The 17,165-nt window shown below is 46.9% G+C and overlaps 1 protein-coding gene across 1 annotated transcript in view; it reads right to left on the bottom strand.

Annotated features, from left to right (window-relative positions):
* The window catches only part of GALNT18 (polypeptide N-acetylgalactosaminyltransferase 18), a 341,676-nt gene extending 329,429 nt beyond the window's left edge, over positions 1 to 12,247 (bottom strand). Inside the window, exon 1 of the mRNA XM_080816994.1 lies at positions 11,491 to 12,247. Within this exon, the coding sequence (XP_080673120.1) occupies positions 11,491 to 11,725 (235 nt within the window). The 5' untranslated portion in view covers positions 11,726 to 12,247. The remainder of the gene's footprint in view (positions 1 to 11,490) is intronic.
* Between the last annotated feature and the right edge of the window lie 4,918 nt (positions 12,248 to 17,165).

The following is a 17,165-nucleotide window of genomic DNA, read 5'->3' as shown; positions in this document are numbered from 1 at the left end:
CCCATTCCTCCCACAGTGGCCTCCAAGGCCTGCACAACCTGCTCCTCAACCAGCCCCTCTCTGGCCTCATCCCCCACCCTTTCTCCCATAATCACTCTGCTCTGGCCACACTAGCTACCTTACTGTTCCTCTAACACACTGAGCACACTGCTACCCCAGGGCCTTTGTACTAGCCATTCCCTCCACCTAGAAAGCTCTCCCCCAGACAGAGTTCACACCTAACTTTCTCCAAGTCTTTCCTGATAGGAGAGGTCCAGACCATCTTGTTTAATTGGGACTCTTCATATTTTTGTCTTTGTTCCACTCAAATATCCTCACTAAGTGCTCAATAAGTGCTAGCTGGATGAAGGAACAGAAGGATCTGAGTATGTGACCAATAGAAAGCAGGAGTACATCCCAGGTCCCTGTCAAATTCCCAGCCACACTGGGGAAAAACAGGAACGTGGAAGCAGGTCTGCAGTTTCTCCCAACCATCTCACGCCCACCCCCACCACCCCACCAGGGCCCAATAAACAATTCCAGCGGTGGTGTCCACCTCTTATATCTGCCCACAGAGCTAGGGGCCCATCATTGCGTATACATTACCTGAATATCCCACTTCTTCCATTAAATGGGAAGTTTCTGGCAAACCTGAACATGTCTGCTATTTCTTTTGTATGCACCAGTCCCTTCCATGGTCCCCAACCTGACTCCATGCCCTGAGCCTGGAGGAGCCTCAAAACCCTTAGGTCTGAGTGAGTGGAGGACTTGGTCTTATTCACACAAAGTCCCCTCCTGAAGAAAGCTATACCAAGGGCTTCTGGAGCTATGCACAGAGCCTCTCTCAGCTTTCCTGAGCTCTCTGTCCCAAACAGCTCCTGGCACAGGCATCCTTCTGTGTCTCCAGGGAAGGATACTAGCAAAACAGTCGCTTGGTAACCCATCTCATGGCCTTGCTTCTCTCAGGAATCCTTCCAATCTCATCTGCAACCTTTCTGCTGAAAGTAAGAGATAAGCCTGTTTTCCCTCCATCAGGATCACTGGAGCAGGGAAACAAGAGGATCACTGGCCCCTTACGAAGGGGGCTTCGCAGAGAAAATAGGGTTTTATCTCGTAGTAACTGCATGATCTTGGACAGTGAACTACAGTCGCTGAGCTTTAATTTCCTCTTCTGCAGAACAGGGCGGTAACAATAACCCACAAGGTTGCTTACAAGGTTAAAATGAGGTAACATGAGCAATGCATTTAGCACCTAATAGATGCTCAACAAACATTAATTCTCTTCTTCCCAGCTCTTCTCCAGATAAGGGCAGGCCTATTTCTTCCTCACTGGTTCATTTTTCCAAATTTTGAATCACTGATAAAAGTCTTTTTATCCACTTTCCACTGGATTTCCCTGCTAACATAAATCTCCAGAGTCTAGTAAAATATTTTTTTTTAAGGCCGGCCCAATTACAGACTTGAAGGGTCTACCTCATAATCCCAACGCGGTATACTTTCCTCCAAACGGTCTTTTAGAAAATAAAGCAAATCAGAGGATTGGTTTATTATTAAGCCGAGATTTAGACGTGAAAGAAACCACAAAAGTTAAAGACTCATTTTTCCAAGTCCTTGAACTGAGAGGCAGGTGTAAAGCTCTCCCACACCCCTCCCATTCCTCCATGGCCCCTTCTGTCTCATCAGGGAAATATTACGATGATTAGCTAGACAAACCCTGCCCCGTTTGTCAAGATCCTTTGAGGTAGAAACCACATAAACACCAAGGATCATAACTACAATAAAAAGAAACCAGAAAACCCCTCTACTCTGGGACCCTAACCAAGGCAGAGCTAAATAAATCTGTAGCAGAATATCAAGAAGGATCTTCCACATGGATAATAGAAAATGTCACCAGCATAAACAGGAAGAGAGATTAGTTCAATAAAGGAATAAAGTCACATTTGTGGGTCTCAAGTAAGATTTTTGCTTACTTTTAACTTCCCAGCATATAACTCACAAGGTTATTAATACAGACTCCTACTGTTTTGGGCAAATAAACAGCTGCTGATGTTTTGTGCCCAAACCACTTTATTAGAGTTTTCCTTTACAGCAATTGTTTTTTCCTTTCCAAATCCTGAGAGGCTCAGACAGCTAAAAAACCGAGTGCCGAGGCAGGAGGAATAATAAAGGAGAGAGGAAGCAGCCTGTGTGGGCAGAGAGAATGGGGCAGGGGCTGCCGGGACCCTCAGTGTCCTCTTTACAACACTTGGACAAAGTCAACGTTCAAGAGCAGAAAGCAGAAGACCCGGATAGAGTGCAATCAGAAGGGCTGTTTTTGTCTTGATGCAAAGGGTTGCCATTGAACGGAATTTACCAGCATGAGAAGATAAGGATGACCAACCGTCTGGGTTTGCCCAGGCTGGAGGCACCTCCCTGGACCCAGGAATTACAGTTTTAAAACATGGGAAATCCTGGGCAAATGGAATGGGAAGACACATGACCATGCCAGTGAATGCAAAAGCACACAGCACAGCACCTAGCACACAGTAAGTACTCCCGAGTCCCAAGGGGAACTGGAACAAGCTCTAGCCTGCAGATAGCACACTCTGCTTCTCTCACAGGACAATTACTGGGGGCTTACTAGGATCCTAGCAGATCCACACTGATCCAAGAGAAAGGGCCCTCCATGGCCTCTGGAACCCGACTGCACTCACCTACACAACAACAAACCAAGCCACCTCCTGCCTGGCTCCCGCCCCCGACCAGTCTCCCACTTGACCTGATGAGGCCTCTGAGCTTACACCTGAACACAGTCTTCAGTAGAATCATCTCTTGGTCCTCTCTGTGTAATTTTCACCTTTTTTTTTTTCTTCTGTAGAGGATATATATATTAGGCAAAGTTTCCCTTCTTGTCTCCGCCACTATTAGCTGTGTGACCTTGGGCAAACTCTATGTCTCTAAGTCTCCATGCATCAATGTTCTCACCTCTGAAACTCTCTGTCCATGTTGTGGAGATAAAAAGCAATCATGTAAAAGAAAAAAAAAAGAGGTATGGCTAGCATCTAGCCCAGTGCCTGACACACAGGAGTACTCCTCCTCTGTGCCTCCTGATACAATCAATCTTCAATACTTTGTGTGCTTGTTGCTCTTAAAATAAACCAAGGATTTGGCTAAGATTCTTATTTGTCACTTCTGGAGCTTCAAATCCTTTCTTAGCTTTCTTACTCTTATATTCATTGGCTCAAGCAATTTTGGAACTGTCCTCCTGAGTCCCAGGTGCCATTAGCATGACATTTATTAGCCCAGGTTTCAGATCATGTCCTATCCAGATCCCTGAATTATGTCCCCATTCCTCTGGGATCTCAATGGCCTTTAATGGCCTCTCCCAGGGGACAGAGATGGACGGGTAAAGCAAACAGGTCGTCACTGCTGCTTGAAATGCAATACCCAACAATCTTAAACAGGGTGCTCTACCTCTGTCTTAAACTCTGGACCATGGTGGGGTGAAGCCATTCATTCCAAAGAGTTGGCTCTAAGTCTCTTCTTCAGGCGTCCTTTTTCATTGCTCTCATCCATACCAAGGAGCGGGGTGTCGCTGCCACTTCTCTGGATCTTCCCAAACATGGTACTTTTGTGAACTCTTGAAGGGAAGTAGTAACAAAATGTAGCCCAGAGGACTATTGTCTGTTGGTTCTAATGCCGTTTCAGCAGTGACATCATACAGGAAACCTGTCACAGTCTCATTGGGGCTGGACACTTAGGGCTTTCAGAAAAGTTCCCAAAAGCAAACCTTCACAAAACTGACATTGAACGTTGGACAGTGAAAGAGCTACATTCGAACTTCATACCCACTGGAATGATTCGTCCTAGCAAATACAGTTGAATTCCTAATCGTGTAGCCAGAAAAAAACTACCAAAGCATTACTGTGCACATAATCAGGAATCGTCTTGCTTCAAGTTCCAGCTGGCTGCACTCAGCTGGGTCCATAAAAAGTACACAGACCCACACATAAGATTCCAAGAGAGCAGTCGTTTCCAATCACTACCACGACAAATTTTATATCAGAACAGTTGTGCGGTAATTTGTTATTAACAATAATTTAAGTACCAAAACATATGACTGATTAGGTTTAACTAATACGTTGAAAGGATTTCAAGGTTATCACGCTGTCTTGCATACTAATATGCTTTGTGGAGTAGGAGAGAAAGGGACAGAGTGAGAACGAATGCCCCGTGTCAGGACATGCTTCATCCTCGCCCCGCCCCAGGGCGTGCGCCCTGCATGTGGAGGCATGCATGTGAGGAAAGGGAAGACAGCAAGCACTTCTGTGCTCGCACACTGCAGTGTGGAGTGGAGCTGACTCTGACCCCAAAGGCAGAGCGAGATTTGATAAGTTGATGATGGTAGGCCCCATGGAATAATCCAATCGCTACCTAGTTCAAGAACCTTCCGCCCTAGAGAGACATGCAAGGCCCGCATTCCTTTCATCTGGATCATAAGAAGCAGACCTAACCCACCCCATCCCTTGCTCTCTCCTGCAGTTGCCCATGTCACATTTATGGACTTCTGCCCCTCCATCTTCACACATAATCCTCTTTCTCCCAAAATCCTATCTTGCTCCCTTCTGGCTACATTCATCACGCATTCAGCCTGGTGCTTCCCCAAAGAACCTTCTGTGTGACATCACCTCCAGCTAGACTGCCTTCTATATGCTTCTCCACAGGGCAGCCATCTGTCCCGGACTCTTGGATAGAACCCAAGCAATGAAAAAGGACAACGATCTGAAAGAGACCCTCCAGCCCCCCAATCCAGGCAATAGCCCATTCAGCTGTCCAAATTAAGTGAAGTGAACTTCTACAGGATGGTAATGAAGACGGTCCAGCAACCTTGTATATGGCTCTGAATCCCATGAATACCTTTGGAGAAACACAGACCCGCCTAACCCAAGTGACCGAAGCTGACCTACAAGGCTTTCACAAACCAGAGAACCAGACTGTGGCTCAATAACATTTCATTCCGAATTCTCCTTGAGATTCTACATCAACCTACTTATCAAGGGCAAATAACAATTTATGTCAAGTGAGTGGGAAAGAATGTGGAATGCATTTACTTTACAGCCTACACACTTTTGGATAAAAATGAAAAGTCTTTGGCCATGGGAAAAAGTTGTATTCTTTGGCAAGGTTTTCCTGCTCCACAAAGATGTGGTCTGGGGCTATTAATAAAGGTAATTGAACTCAACTTCTAAATCCTGCTTTTGCACTCTCTCAAAATATCAATCACTGTTACTAATATAATTTCACATGCCACAGTTCATTCCAAAGGACAAATAGCTTTACTGTTTAAATGACACCCTTTCCTCAAATAAACTCCAAGCATTCAGCTAACATCGTATCCTCCTTTTTACAATCCTGCCAAGCCAGGGATCAGATGAGATGGACACCACCCAATTCTCGGTGACATCCAAAAGCTACAGGGGACAAAAAAAATTAGCTCCAACACCCAGATCTAGGAGATTTTCTGACTTTTAGGGACCACGTATGCTTTGTAATCACAGTGAGCAACCTGTTTTTACTGACCTAATGCACATTAATATGCACATAATATGCCTAACAAACTTTTAGGAAACAAAAAGCAGTTAATAATCCATTTCTCCCATTGTTGGGATGATCTTGACTCAGTGAAGTAAGATAATGGACTTGGAAATTAGTCATATAATGTAATACATTATTAATCACGGTATTCAGAAGGTAAATAGATATTATAAGAACACTATCCAGGAATTCAATTTCCTTTTAGATTTGTTTACTCTCTTGAATTCTTTATGCTACCATCATCCCTCACAAAAATGTAACAGTCTGATCTTTCTTTTTTTCCCAAAACAGTGATTTTCAACCTTTTTTTTAGAAAAGAAGCAGAGCCTTTTTAAAAAATATTTTATAGAATACCAAATATAAGACAGATGAAGGAGGAGATACACTAGCTGCAAAGAGGGGAGAGGGTGGGTGCAGGAGGGATCCAGGAGACTTCACTTGACCCTTTTATTTCTCAGGTCCCGGATCCAACCTTCTAGAAGCCTGGGGCTCCTGGGGCCAGAGTGTGAAAAACACTGCCCTAAGTCATCTATGTAAAGCAAAAAATATGTATATAATATAGAATACAGGCAATATACATATATATTATATATATATTATATATATGTATGTGCACATATATATATTATTTAGTGATCTACATAAATAAAACATATATATAAAATACACAAACACTGAGATCCCAAGAGAAAAACCGGCAGAAGACACGAATACATGGCAAAAACCAACAGGGGTTGGGGAGGATACTAACTGTACAGTAATCAAAGGAGTACTGATGAAAAGAACACTTGTCAGTGATTACATTTGCCCAGAATAAGTTTAATGGTAACACCCAAGACTGGAGAGGCTCCGTGAAACTGGTACAGTAATACCTTGCTGGTGGCCACGTGGAAAGATTTTGAAAACAATCTTTCATCAAAATGTCCATACTCTTTGAGTCAGTAGTAATCCCACTTCTAGAAACAGATACTTAAAAATAGTTCAAAAGAAGAAAAGCGAGGTGAAGATGTTTATTTCTGCGTTAATTATAGTAGAAAAGCCAATGTTCAATAACGGGGAAGTGGCTAAATCAATAATCGATGATAGAATATTAGGCAGTCATTAAAAATATAGTACAAGTTCTCTTTAAAAACCATCCACTTAGTTACCTCTCCAGAGGAAGCACACCTTCAATCCCCCTTCTAGAAAACAAGCCCCAAGATGCCTTTGTCCTTCTGCGGCAGCTTTTTTCTCCCTTACCGCACCCCTACTCACATCTCCAGCTAACAATTGAGTTGTATGCGTACCAACAGTCCCCTGAGTTTGTTCCCAAATGTGTTTATACTTTTGGTACTTGTCACTGGAACAGCATAATTTAATTACATATTCTATAAACCAATGGAATATGACTGCTAAGAAAATGAGAGTTGCTGTTTCGAAGAAAATTAATTTCACTGCTTTGGAAAGACTTTGTAAAGCTAGTCACTTACATAGCAGTCCGATTGCATGTGAGCAAAATCACTGCAAAGGACAAGACAAAAGTCATAAAGATTTAGGCTACTAACATGGAGATTGCTTCATAAGCATCTTTAAGTTCTTAGTGAATTTTAAAGAAAACAGAACTAGGAATCAGTCTCTGTAAGCAGGATATTGTGGGCGTGGTTTATGCAAGGAAGATGATGATCAGAAAGGCAGCTGGCCCACCCAGCCCGAAGACAAAGTCTTGGCCTTAACATCAAAAGGTTGGCAAGTGAACATACAACACATTCAAAAACAATATGAAAATAAAATATTTAATACACGTGTGCAATATTTTGTTTTATTCTCCTCTTTGCCGGGTTTTTCGGTTAACTAACTTAAACCGCGATTGTATTGAATAAGAGGCATTCTGTTGTCCTTTAAAAACAAGTCTACATGACAGAGTCCAGGAGTGTCTTGATTCACCCCTATATCCAACATCACCTCCCCGGTGTGCTACCTGGTACTTATTAGGTCTCCAATAAATAAAGACTGAGTCAATAAACTATGTAGCAAACAGGAACAAAAGGCTTCTAACAAGAAGCAAGCTGAAAAAAAGCAGAATATAAAATTAGAGGCAAACCATGAGTCCACCCTTGTTTTTAAATATGGAAGCAAATGGGCAAAGTTCGAAGGGAATGTTCCAAAATGCAAAACAGCTGGGTCAGAGTAGAATGCATTAGAGGCAATTTTATACATCTTTAAACATTTTCTTCAATATTGGCACATTCTTTACAGATTCAAAAAGGTACTAATCAAGAAAAGGAGAAAGCTGTTTTAGGTTCTACTGGACTTCCAAAATAAGAATCGCACCAACACTGCCGTCCCCCGTCAGTCTCGCCAACACGTAGGCCTCCTTCAGCACACCCTCTGCCTCAACCACCTCACCACCTCCAGCAATCCACCCTTCTCCTCCGAAGAGCAAACCTGTACTAACACGGGTTTCGTGTCTCTAATCCAACAAGATGCTATTTTTGAAATCTGGAGCTATACACCCTCTCGTTTACCGTAGATTTGGTTTAAAAAAAAAATTCTCAAAACTGCAATTTACATTCCCAAGAGATTCCCAAACACCATCTAATTAAATCATTCAATCAGAAAACAAATTAAAATGAAATATCACTGCAACCCCCAAGAGGAAAATAAACTTTTCAGTCATGACTAGAACAGACCTCTAGGGTGATGCTCCAAAGCCTCTTCTAATTGCAAGTCCTATGGAACATTCTGCTGAACATTTTGTGACATTTGCAGTTTCCGGGACACCTTTCCTTCCAAAGCAAAGAGGAGCCTGAGCAAGGCTCCAAAGCAAAACATATTCCTTCGAGAATGGAGACGCTTTCATTAACAACTAGCTGGTGCACTGGGCACCCACACTGTGTACTTACTCTCCCAAGCGTTCATCCATCCAACACCTGCTCTGTACGATGTGCCAGGAACTGTCCTGGGTACTCCACGGACACTTCTTTAGTGAATGTAACCTCTGCCTCTTAGCATGAGATAAAACAAAACCTAGAGCTTCCTGAGTTTATCTATGGAAGAGTCTCAAAATGGGAAAGCTAGGACTTCAACATTCCTTGGCCATCCTCCAAGGTCTCTCATTCTGACACCCACTCTCATCATCAAGTAACTCCAGGGGAGCACTGCTCCCCCTGTGCTCTACTGGCCCTCTAAGGAGATAGTATAGGACTTGGTGAAGAACACAGACTCAGAAGAAGCCACATAAGCTGGGTTTCAATGCCCAAACTGCCACATACCAGTGATGTGACCCGAGACAAATCATATAATCTCCCCACCTGTAAAACAGAGTTAATATTACCCATTTAATAGGGTTGTGATGATTAAATTAGTCCATATACAGAAAGCACTTAGAATGGTACCTGGCACATAATGGGTGCTATATAATTTTCAGTTGTTATCATTATCCCTTCCCCACTCCCCCAGCTCAGCAGACTAAACTGGGTTGCTCAAAAGGCTGAGGAAATGACAGTGAATACACAGGAACAGTTCACATCACTAATTACAAGAGTCTGATTGTCCTTTCCCACCCTCTGCCTTCAGAGAGCTGCACTTGGCCAGCCCCAAACTTGCAGACCTCTTACTTAAATCAAGTAAATCCCTAAGTTTACTTAATTCCCTGCATCCTAGCTCTGGATGGCTCCAGCACCACTGGGACAGCTGTCACCGGTCATCACTACACCATCGCAGCACAACCAGCCAAGTAATCTCTGCCCTCTACCTGCCTCCTGTCTAGTCTTCCCCAAGTCACTGACCCTTCCCCACTCGTCTACCGGTTGTAGCTTCTGCCTTTCTGTCCTGAGAATCTGGGCATTTCTGAATATCCATAGGAGTCCTAATGCAGTCAGTGCACATATACAAGAGAACTGGACCAACCATGTCTTCAGAACCCTGTTCTTTGTTTCCTATTTCTCCCAATTTTTTCAGGTATATCTTTTAAAGTTCAGAACAATGCACAGTTATAAGGTTTCCCGGGAACAAAATCACAAAGGCTCCTTTCAGCTTCAACACCATACTCACTTTCATGTAGAGCCTTATAAATCATGTGACAGGGTCCACATTCAACATGATAGGGGCTACTCTATGATGAGCTCATGGGTTAACAATGTCTCCTCACTGCTTCCCAAAGTAGTACCTGGCTCACCTCCTCCCTGAGCAGACTGGAAAGCACAAGAGAACCATTTTTCCAGGAATATATATATATATACACACACACACAGAGAGAGAGAGAGAGAGAGAGAGAGAGAGAGAGAGAATCTGTGAATGAAAATCTTTCAAAATCTATGGGCAAACTGGAAACGTCAAAGTAAGGTAGGGCCTTGTGTCTCCCTGGGAACATTCTGAATCATCCTGGGGCAAACACTGTACTTCTATTGCTGATTAATTGTCAGTCCAGACCCATGGGATGGAAAAAGTAAGAAATAGCAGCAACAGGAGCCATCAGATAGATAAATTGGTCTGCCAAGTCCAGTGCCAGTTTGAGAGGCAGAGGCAGGTATGAAGGAGAAGCTGCCAGGGGTCTCCTTTGCTAAAAAGTGCCCCCAAGCCCTGGGCTTGGTTTGAAGTCATCAGTTAGAAAGCACAAGCCGTAAGTGCACCTCTCCGGCCCTCACAGGAACCTTCTCTGGGACATGTGGGGAAACATACCAACTGTGAACACAGCAGCTATCCCTACCTTGGCAGGGGCAGCAGGGGCAAAAGCAGATCCAGACACCCACGCTGTAAATGAAAGAGAGTGCTCCTGGGGGAAAAGGTTTCCATTCAACCAGATATTTGCCCAGGTTTGCTGGGTAGTGGCCCCAGAGCCTGGCTGGCCTGCCAGGTGAACAAGACTCCCTGCCTTTAAGTAGCTCACACGCCTGGGAGAGAGCAGGGGAAGCGGGGAGGTGAAGAAAAGATAAGTGTGAACGTGTGAGACGCGCGCGTGAGTGCACACCCAGCACCAGTGCCCCGCGGTGCGGGGAGCTCTCCATCGCCTGCCTCTGACAGCACATCAGACGGGGTCTCCTCGGGAGAACTCCCATACCTCACCCTCCCCTTGGCTCCAGCCCTGGTCTGGGTGGAGCACAGCCACCTCGCGCAGCCTTAGACTCCAGACCCACGCCAAGCGAGTCTGTCTGCTCCGCCCCAACAGCTCCCTGGGCCTGGGAGTGGAGCTACAGGAGGGAACGGCCTTCACCGGGCCGCCGGGAAGGCACAGGCCAGGATGGGCTCTCTGGGTCCCGGGCGGATGCGCCACCGCCGTGGACAGAGCTCCAGGCTCCTTCCCCGAGTGGACACCTGCTCCTGGAGAGGGTCTTGGACCCGTTGGCTGTGGTGGGGGTGGGGACCGCTATAGGTGGACCGCACCCCCAGCCAGAGATTCCCCCTGCATTTCCAACCGCTTCCGGACCGCGCACAGCAGGGCTGGGGCTGGGTCTACGCAATCTTCCCAGCCCCGTCTTGTCCCGCAGCCTGTGGGTTCTAAATGCCAAAGACTGGGGCCGCGCGAGCCATCTCGCCCTGGGCCCTTACAGGGGCCAAATGAGCTCCACGGTCCGCGCCCGCTCTCTCCTGCACACACACAAACATTCACCGACACACACTCTGAGTCGGACCTCTGTGTGATGCCGAGAGCCGGCGAGCAACCAGCCCGGAGTCTCAGGCACATTTGGACACGTGCGCAGCGCGCCCCCACACAGCCAGTGAGCTGCACACACCCGCGCGTGGAGCCCCGCGCACACACGTGTGCCCCGGAGAAGCGCGCACCGCCGCGGACAGCGAGGGTCTCCCACGCAGGCGAGAGCGCACCCGCAGCCCCCGAAGCGTCTGTGGCCTCGGACCCCGCGGCCGCTGGCCCCACGCGCACCCGCCCCAGCGCACCCCCGGCCGCGCTGGGCACTCCCCGGCCTTGTGAGCCGCCCAAGTTTCCCGGGGCGCCGGTACCTTGGATATGCTGCTTGATGACATTCTCCAGGTGGTCCAGCCGTTCAATAATCTTCAGGGTGTCCCCTTTGTCTTCCTCCAGCTTCTTGTCAGGCGCCGGCTCCTGCCCCCGCACATACACGCTGGCGATGTAGTTGGTGACCCAGCCCACGTAGAGCAGACATATGATGTTGGTCATGCCGCTCAGGATCACGCAAGTGGACACCAAAGTTTTGGTCTTCCTGGTGCACACCATTCTGGGCTCCCTCCTCCATATAGAGCTCCCGGGGGACCCTCCTAGCCGCGCGCCGGCACTCCCCCGCGCGCACACCCCCCAGGCCGGCCCCGGGCGGCTGGGCGCCCGAGCACCTGAGTCCCGAGATCCTCCGCAGCCCGGGCTGCTCGCCGCGGAGCCGCCGTGCCCAAGTTTGGAGCTCCCGCGGCTGGCCACCCGGAGAGAGAGCTTGACAAAGGAAATGAGGTGGATTTTTTTTCCAAATTAAAAATCTCCGAGCCCTTCTGGAAGCGGTCACGGGTGGCCCGCAGCCGCGCGCCGGGATACGCGCGTCTGGGAAACTTTGCCACAGCCTGGGTCCGCGGCCGCGCCGTTTCCCATCGCCAGGCGCGGGTTGCCTTGGCGGTCCGACCGGCCCGCGCTGCTGGAAGGACGGCGGCGGCGGCGGCGGCGGCAGCGGCGGCGGCGGCGGGGAGAGCGGCGGAGCAGAGCGGCCCGGCCCCCTCCGAGCGACAAGCGCCGCCACCAATCGCGCTCCGGCTCGGGAGAGGGGCCGGTGCTGGGCGGCCGCGGACCAACGAGGAGGGCGCGGGGGGGTGGAGTCCGGCCCCCGGGCCCCACCTGCTGGCCGCCCCTGGCTCCCGCCCTCCAGGGACGCGCCTGAGCCTCCACCCGCGCCCGCGCTGGCTACCCCAGACCCGAGGCTCCCGGAGACGGCGCGCCGCCAGGCTCAGCCCCGAGGTCCGCAGATTCCGCCTCTAGGGAGTCCCAGCTCTGGCTCTTGCGCCGGCATTTCGGGTCTTCGCGGGGTCGCGGGCTCAGCGCCCCTCAGCGGGGCTCTTCTCGCCCGGGTCCCACCGGCCGACTCCCCGTCCCCGTTTCTGGTTGCCGGGAAGCATAGAGGCCAGGGAAGCTTGGGCGGGATCGTCTGACTAGTTTTGCCCTTGGTCAGGCCCCGTGGGCATCCACTTCTTCCCTAGCCTCACTTCGACCTCCACCTGTCCCAAGCCCTCTGTTTGGCCCCCTTTGAATGTCTCCAGACTTGGCAACTGTCAAAGGAGCTAACCCTCCCAGGAATCAGCCAGATTTTGGACCACCACTACCAACACCAAACCCCTGGAAGAATTTTGCCCCATCTAGATTTTTATTTTTTTTATTTTTTATTTTTTTAAGTCTGCACAGCTCCCAGAACAAAACTGTGCCCTGTAACCCAGTTGTCATCCATGGGGACCAGGCTCATGTCAGTGCAAAGGGGTAAATCCTGCACAGCAATATCCCCGCGTTGGGGGGAGGGGACACAGAGGCTACAGAGGCACGGGGTGGAATTATGCTGTGAATTGTAAAGTCCCTATGCATGCTGTTTGTAATTGGTGTTAGAGAGGACAGAACAGTGACTGACAGCAAAGGGACATGGCTGGGCTCTAATGGCTGACACTATTTTATTTGTTATAAGAGCAAATATACTTATTCATATTATCCTCTTCTGCTGAAGTCACTTCTTGTCATCATCTGAAGAGAATCCTCTAAACAAACACTCCTTAAAACACAGATTCATATCATTTTCCCCATCCGTGGGGACATTTCCTTGGTCTGAAGAGTCAAGGAGGCAGCCCGCTGCATGGCCACCTTGTACCCTAGCACCCCAATGGACCAGGTTGCTACCTGGCCCCACAAGGAGGGAAGGCACAAAACCAAAGAAGGGGTACTTTATGGCCATCAGCCAGGAGCTGATCGACTAGTGCTTTGCTTACAAAACCCCCCAAAATATGCTGTGGCACCAACTGGAAGATTTCTCTTCACCCATAGCTGAAAACGAGTTTGGAAGAGAGTAGAGGAGGATAGCATGTATGTGTCCATATGTGTGACAGAGGAAGACACACACACACTCATCTTTTTCTGAAAAATAAAGGTAAAGAAATCTAGAACCAGGAAGGAATAAAACCTGCATCTCCCTTTCTTCTCTGGATGTATAATCAGCTCCCAAATGAAGAGTCTGGACTTTCTCCCAGCTGGATGAATTTACAAGCACTGGCCTTGAGTACAGTTAATGGCAAGGGTCTAATTCTTCCTCTTGTCATGCATCCTGTCCCAGGAGGAGCCCTGGAAGTTCATCTATTCCCAGGATCTTCCTAAACCACCCCAGGGCTAGACAGGGAGGGGGCAATACTCATTTTTCACATTCTTAACGGGAGGAAAAAAACCCCAACTTTAAAAATAAGGTTTAAGGCAAAAACAAAGTGGATTGTGTGACCTTAAATTTTTGTTCTTATCCTCTAAGATAATTTGTAACTGTGGAGGGGATGAATGCAACAAAAGAAGGCAGAACAGGTTCTCCTCTCTGAAAGGTCACTGGGGCAAGATGACCAGTTCAAAAAATATTCACTGGAGGGGCAGCCAGACTCCAGGACTCTCATCCCAGTTCCACCGCTTATTAGTTATGTGAGCTTGGACAAATGCTAAAACATTGCTTGGGCTCAATGTCCCCATAGGTCAAATGTAAACGACACTTGCTGGGAGAGTGGTTATAAAGATTAGATGAGAGAATGCACCAGAAAGGGCTTTAATTAGTGCAAGACACCGTGGGTGTTCAGGATCAGGTGAGTTTCCTTCCCAGGATACGATCTTTCGCCTTCCAGGCCAGAACTCAACTCCATGAACTCCAGCCTCCTGTTTAGCAATACAGTTGACCCTTGAACAATGTGTGGGTCCACTTACATGCAGATATTTTTAAATAAATAAAGTACAGTACTGCAAATGTATTTTCCTTGTGATTTCCTTAATAACATTCTATTTTCCTTAGCTTACTTTACTGCAAGAATATAGTACATAATGCCTATAATACAGCCTGTGTGTTAATGGACTGCTTATGTTACTGATAGGCTTTTGGTCGACAGACTATTAGTAATTCAGTCTGGGGGGAGTCAAAAGTTGTAACTGGATTTCAACTGTTCAAGGGGTCAGTGGCCTTACCTCTGCCACTCCCCCGCATTTTTCAAGGGTCAACTGTACTTGTTTTCTCCACCGACCTGTATCAGCGCTCTGTCCCCTGATGGAAGCCAACAGGAATTAAAGCTATAGGCAGCGAGGTGCTCATCTTGCCCAGCTGGGTTCTGGCACATTGGCTTTCTACTCATAATAGCTGTCTTCACCATCAGTAGTGCAGTGATCTGCATTGGTTGATAGGAAGTTCAAAACGGAAAGCTGGTTTCAGAGATTGCTATCTGCCCCATACTTTCAAATTTCCACTTAAGACTGCCAACTCTTTGGTTATAAACAAGTGAATTACAAGGGAGCACAAAGACTTTACCCACAAAGGTTTTAGAGTCACAATGCCAGAAAAGAGCTCCCCTGTACGCCCTCCTAAAAACAATACATGGACCATATTTTTAGCCCTCAGTTCAATTACATTAAATCCAACAAGTAATTATTGAATCCTTGAGGTTTTGTCTGCATTACCAGTTGCTCTGGGCCCTGCCTAGTTTACTCCAGACATGTGGATATAATCTGAGTCTCATAGTCTCAATATGGACCTCTTTTCTGAACCTGGAAAGCTGTTAAAATTATCCATGAACTGGAAGGATGTTTCTGATTCTCAAGTTAGGTCATTTATCTAACTCTTAAGTGTTTCCCCACTTTTATTTTAAATAAATCCTACCTTAGGGAATCACTGTGAACTTAATAAGATAATGGATGTGAGTAGACTAAGCAGAGACTCCAGGACAATGTATTTCTTTAAACTTACGCCTAGTGTTTGGACCTGGGGTCTCCTTCCACTCTTGGTGTTAAGAGGAAAGTGAGTACCTTGAAGAATCTAAAAAAAGGGCTGGAGATCCTTGATAGGGTCTCTCTGGTACAGCCCCTGGATTTAAACCATCTTTCATATTGTATAGGCAGCTGCCTTCTCCATGTGATTTCAGGGGGAGCCAAGTAGGATTTCTTACCGACAATATATAGCAACACTGTCACCCACCCCCCTGCCAGTTACTGAGGCTTCATTCAGAATATCTTTCATGCAAGGGTTGAAAAAGCCAATCATTAATTGACTTTAACTACCAGTTGATTACATTCTAGTAGGGTATCCTGACCTGGGGATTAAAAGGAACAGTGGACCAATCTTGGCCAATGGCAAGGAGTCTACTCATTGGAGAGAGATGTCAGTGATCATCTATACCCACCAGATGGCAGCACCATGCAAAGCCTTGGGGCCAGAAGTGCCAATTAGAATTTGGGGGCTACAAGGGGGAAATGGACCTTAAAGGTAGAATGCCTCAATCCTTCCTTCATCTGGCTGGATGGCAGGTGGGGTTGGCAGGTCCCTAGGGAAAAAGGATTGCTGGGGCTTCCAGCAGCGATGGATGCAAAGTTCAGAGACAAAGGCTGTGGAGGAACAGTACATACAAGATTAGATTCTGCCAAGCCAAGGGCTGAGATATCCCTGCTGGGGAAGGTACACTTCTAAGGGAGAAAATGTGAACAAAGAGAATGTTTGTTTAGAACCTACACCTGTGTCAGGTCTAAGGTTTTTTTGTATGTTGTCTCCTTTTTCTTTTTTTCCCCATCCCCTCACCCACCTCATATGCTGTCTCTTGAGCACAGACTAGGGAGCCAAACAGCTGGGTTTATAGTCCACATTTGCCATTTACTGGCTGTATGATCTTGTACAAGTTACTTAACAAGTCTGTGCCTCAGTTTCTTCATCTGAGGAAATGGGAGAAAATGGCTATTGTGAGAATTAAATGAATTCATGTCTATAAAGCACATTAAATGCACTATGTAAAAGTTAGCTCTCTAAGTGCTATTACTACCTCTGAGCAACAAAGAATCTGAAAAGTAAAAGAAAGGGGAGAAGACCAGCCACCAGGGGGAATTTTCCTCAGAGCAAAGGGTCCTGGAAAGAGATGTTTAGCTCTTCTTTTTTTACCTTATTGAAGAACCCAAAGCAAACCCTAACTGAATTGCAGAGCAAATCCTGACAGGAATCCTGAAACTAGATCCATTTAACCACCTGTCCACGTATTCACCCGCTAAATACTTCTGAGTGCCCGCACTGTGCTAGACCCAGGGTTAGGTGCAGGTAATGCAGAGATGACTCACACACCTACACCCCTGCCCTCAGGGAGATCACTGTTTAGTGGAGGAAGCTGATCAATGAACCAGTATAATACAGTCTGAAAAGCTCTAATCTGACATATTATAGTAATATAAAAGAGAAAGCCACCAGCAATTGATGAAGGTGCCAAATTCTGCCCCAACAAGTAGTTATGTCATTTCTGAATGGATCCACTTCCATTCAATCGCTAGATAGCTCTGCTGGATGGGAATTTGTTCATTAGACCTGGAGGGGAATATTTGCAAGATATTTAATGGACTAAGGATTAGTATACAGATTATATAAAGAACTCATATAAACCCATAAAATAGGCACAAATATCCAGGTGGAAAAATGGGCCAAAGATATGAG

This window comes from Martes martes, assembly GCF_963455335.1.
Source record: "Martes martes genome assembly, chromosome: 10".
NCBI classification, from domain to species: Eukaryota; Metazoa; Chordata; class Mammalia; order Carnivora; family Mustelidae; genus Martes; species Martes martes.
The sequence above is the reverse complement of the archived record's forward strand: the minus strand, read 5'-3'. Positions and strand labels throughout refer to the sequence as shown.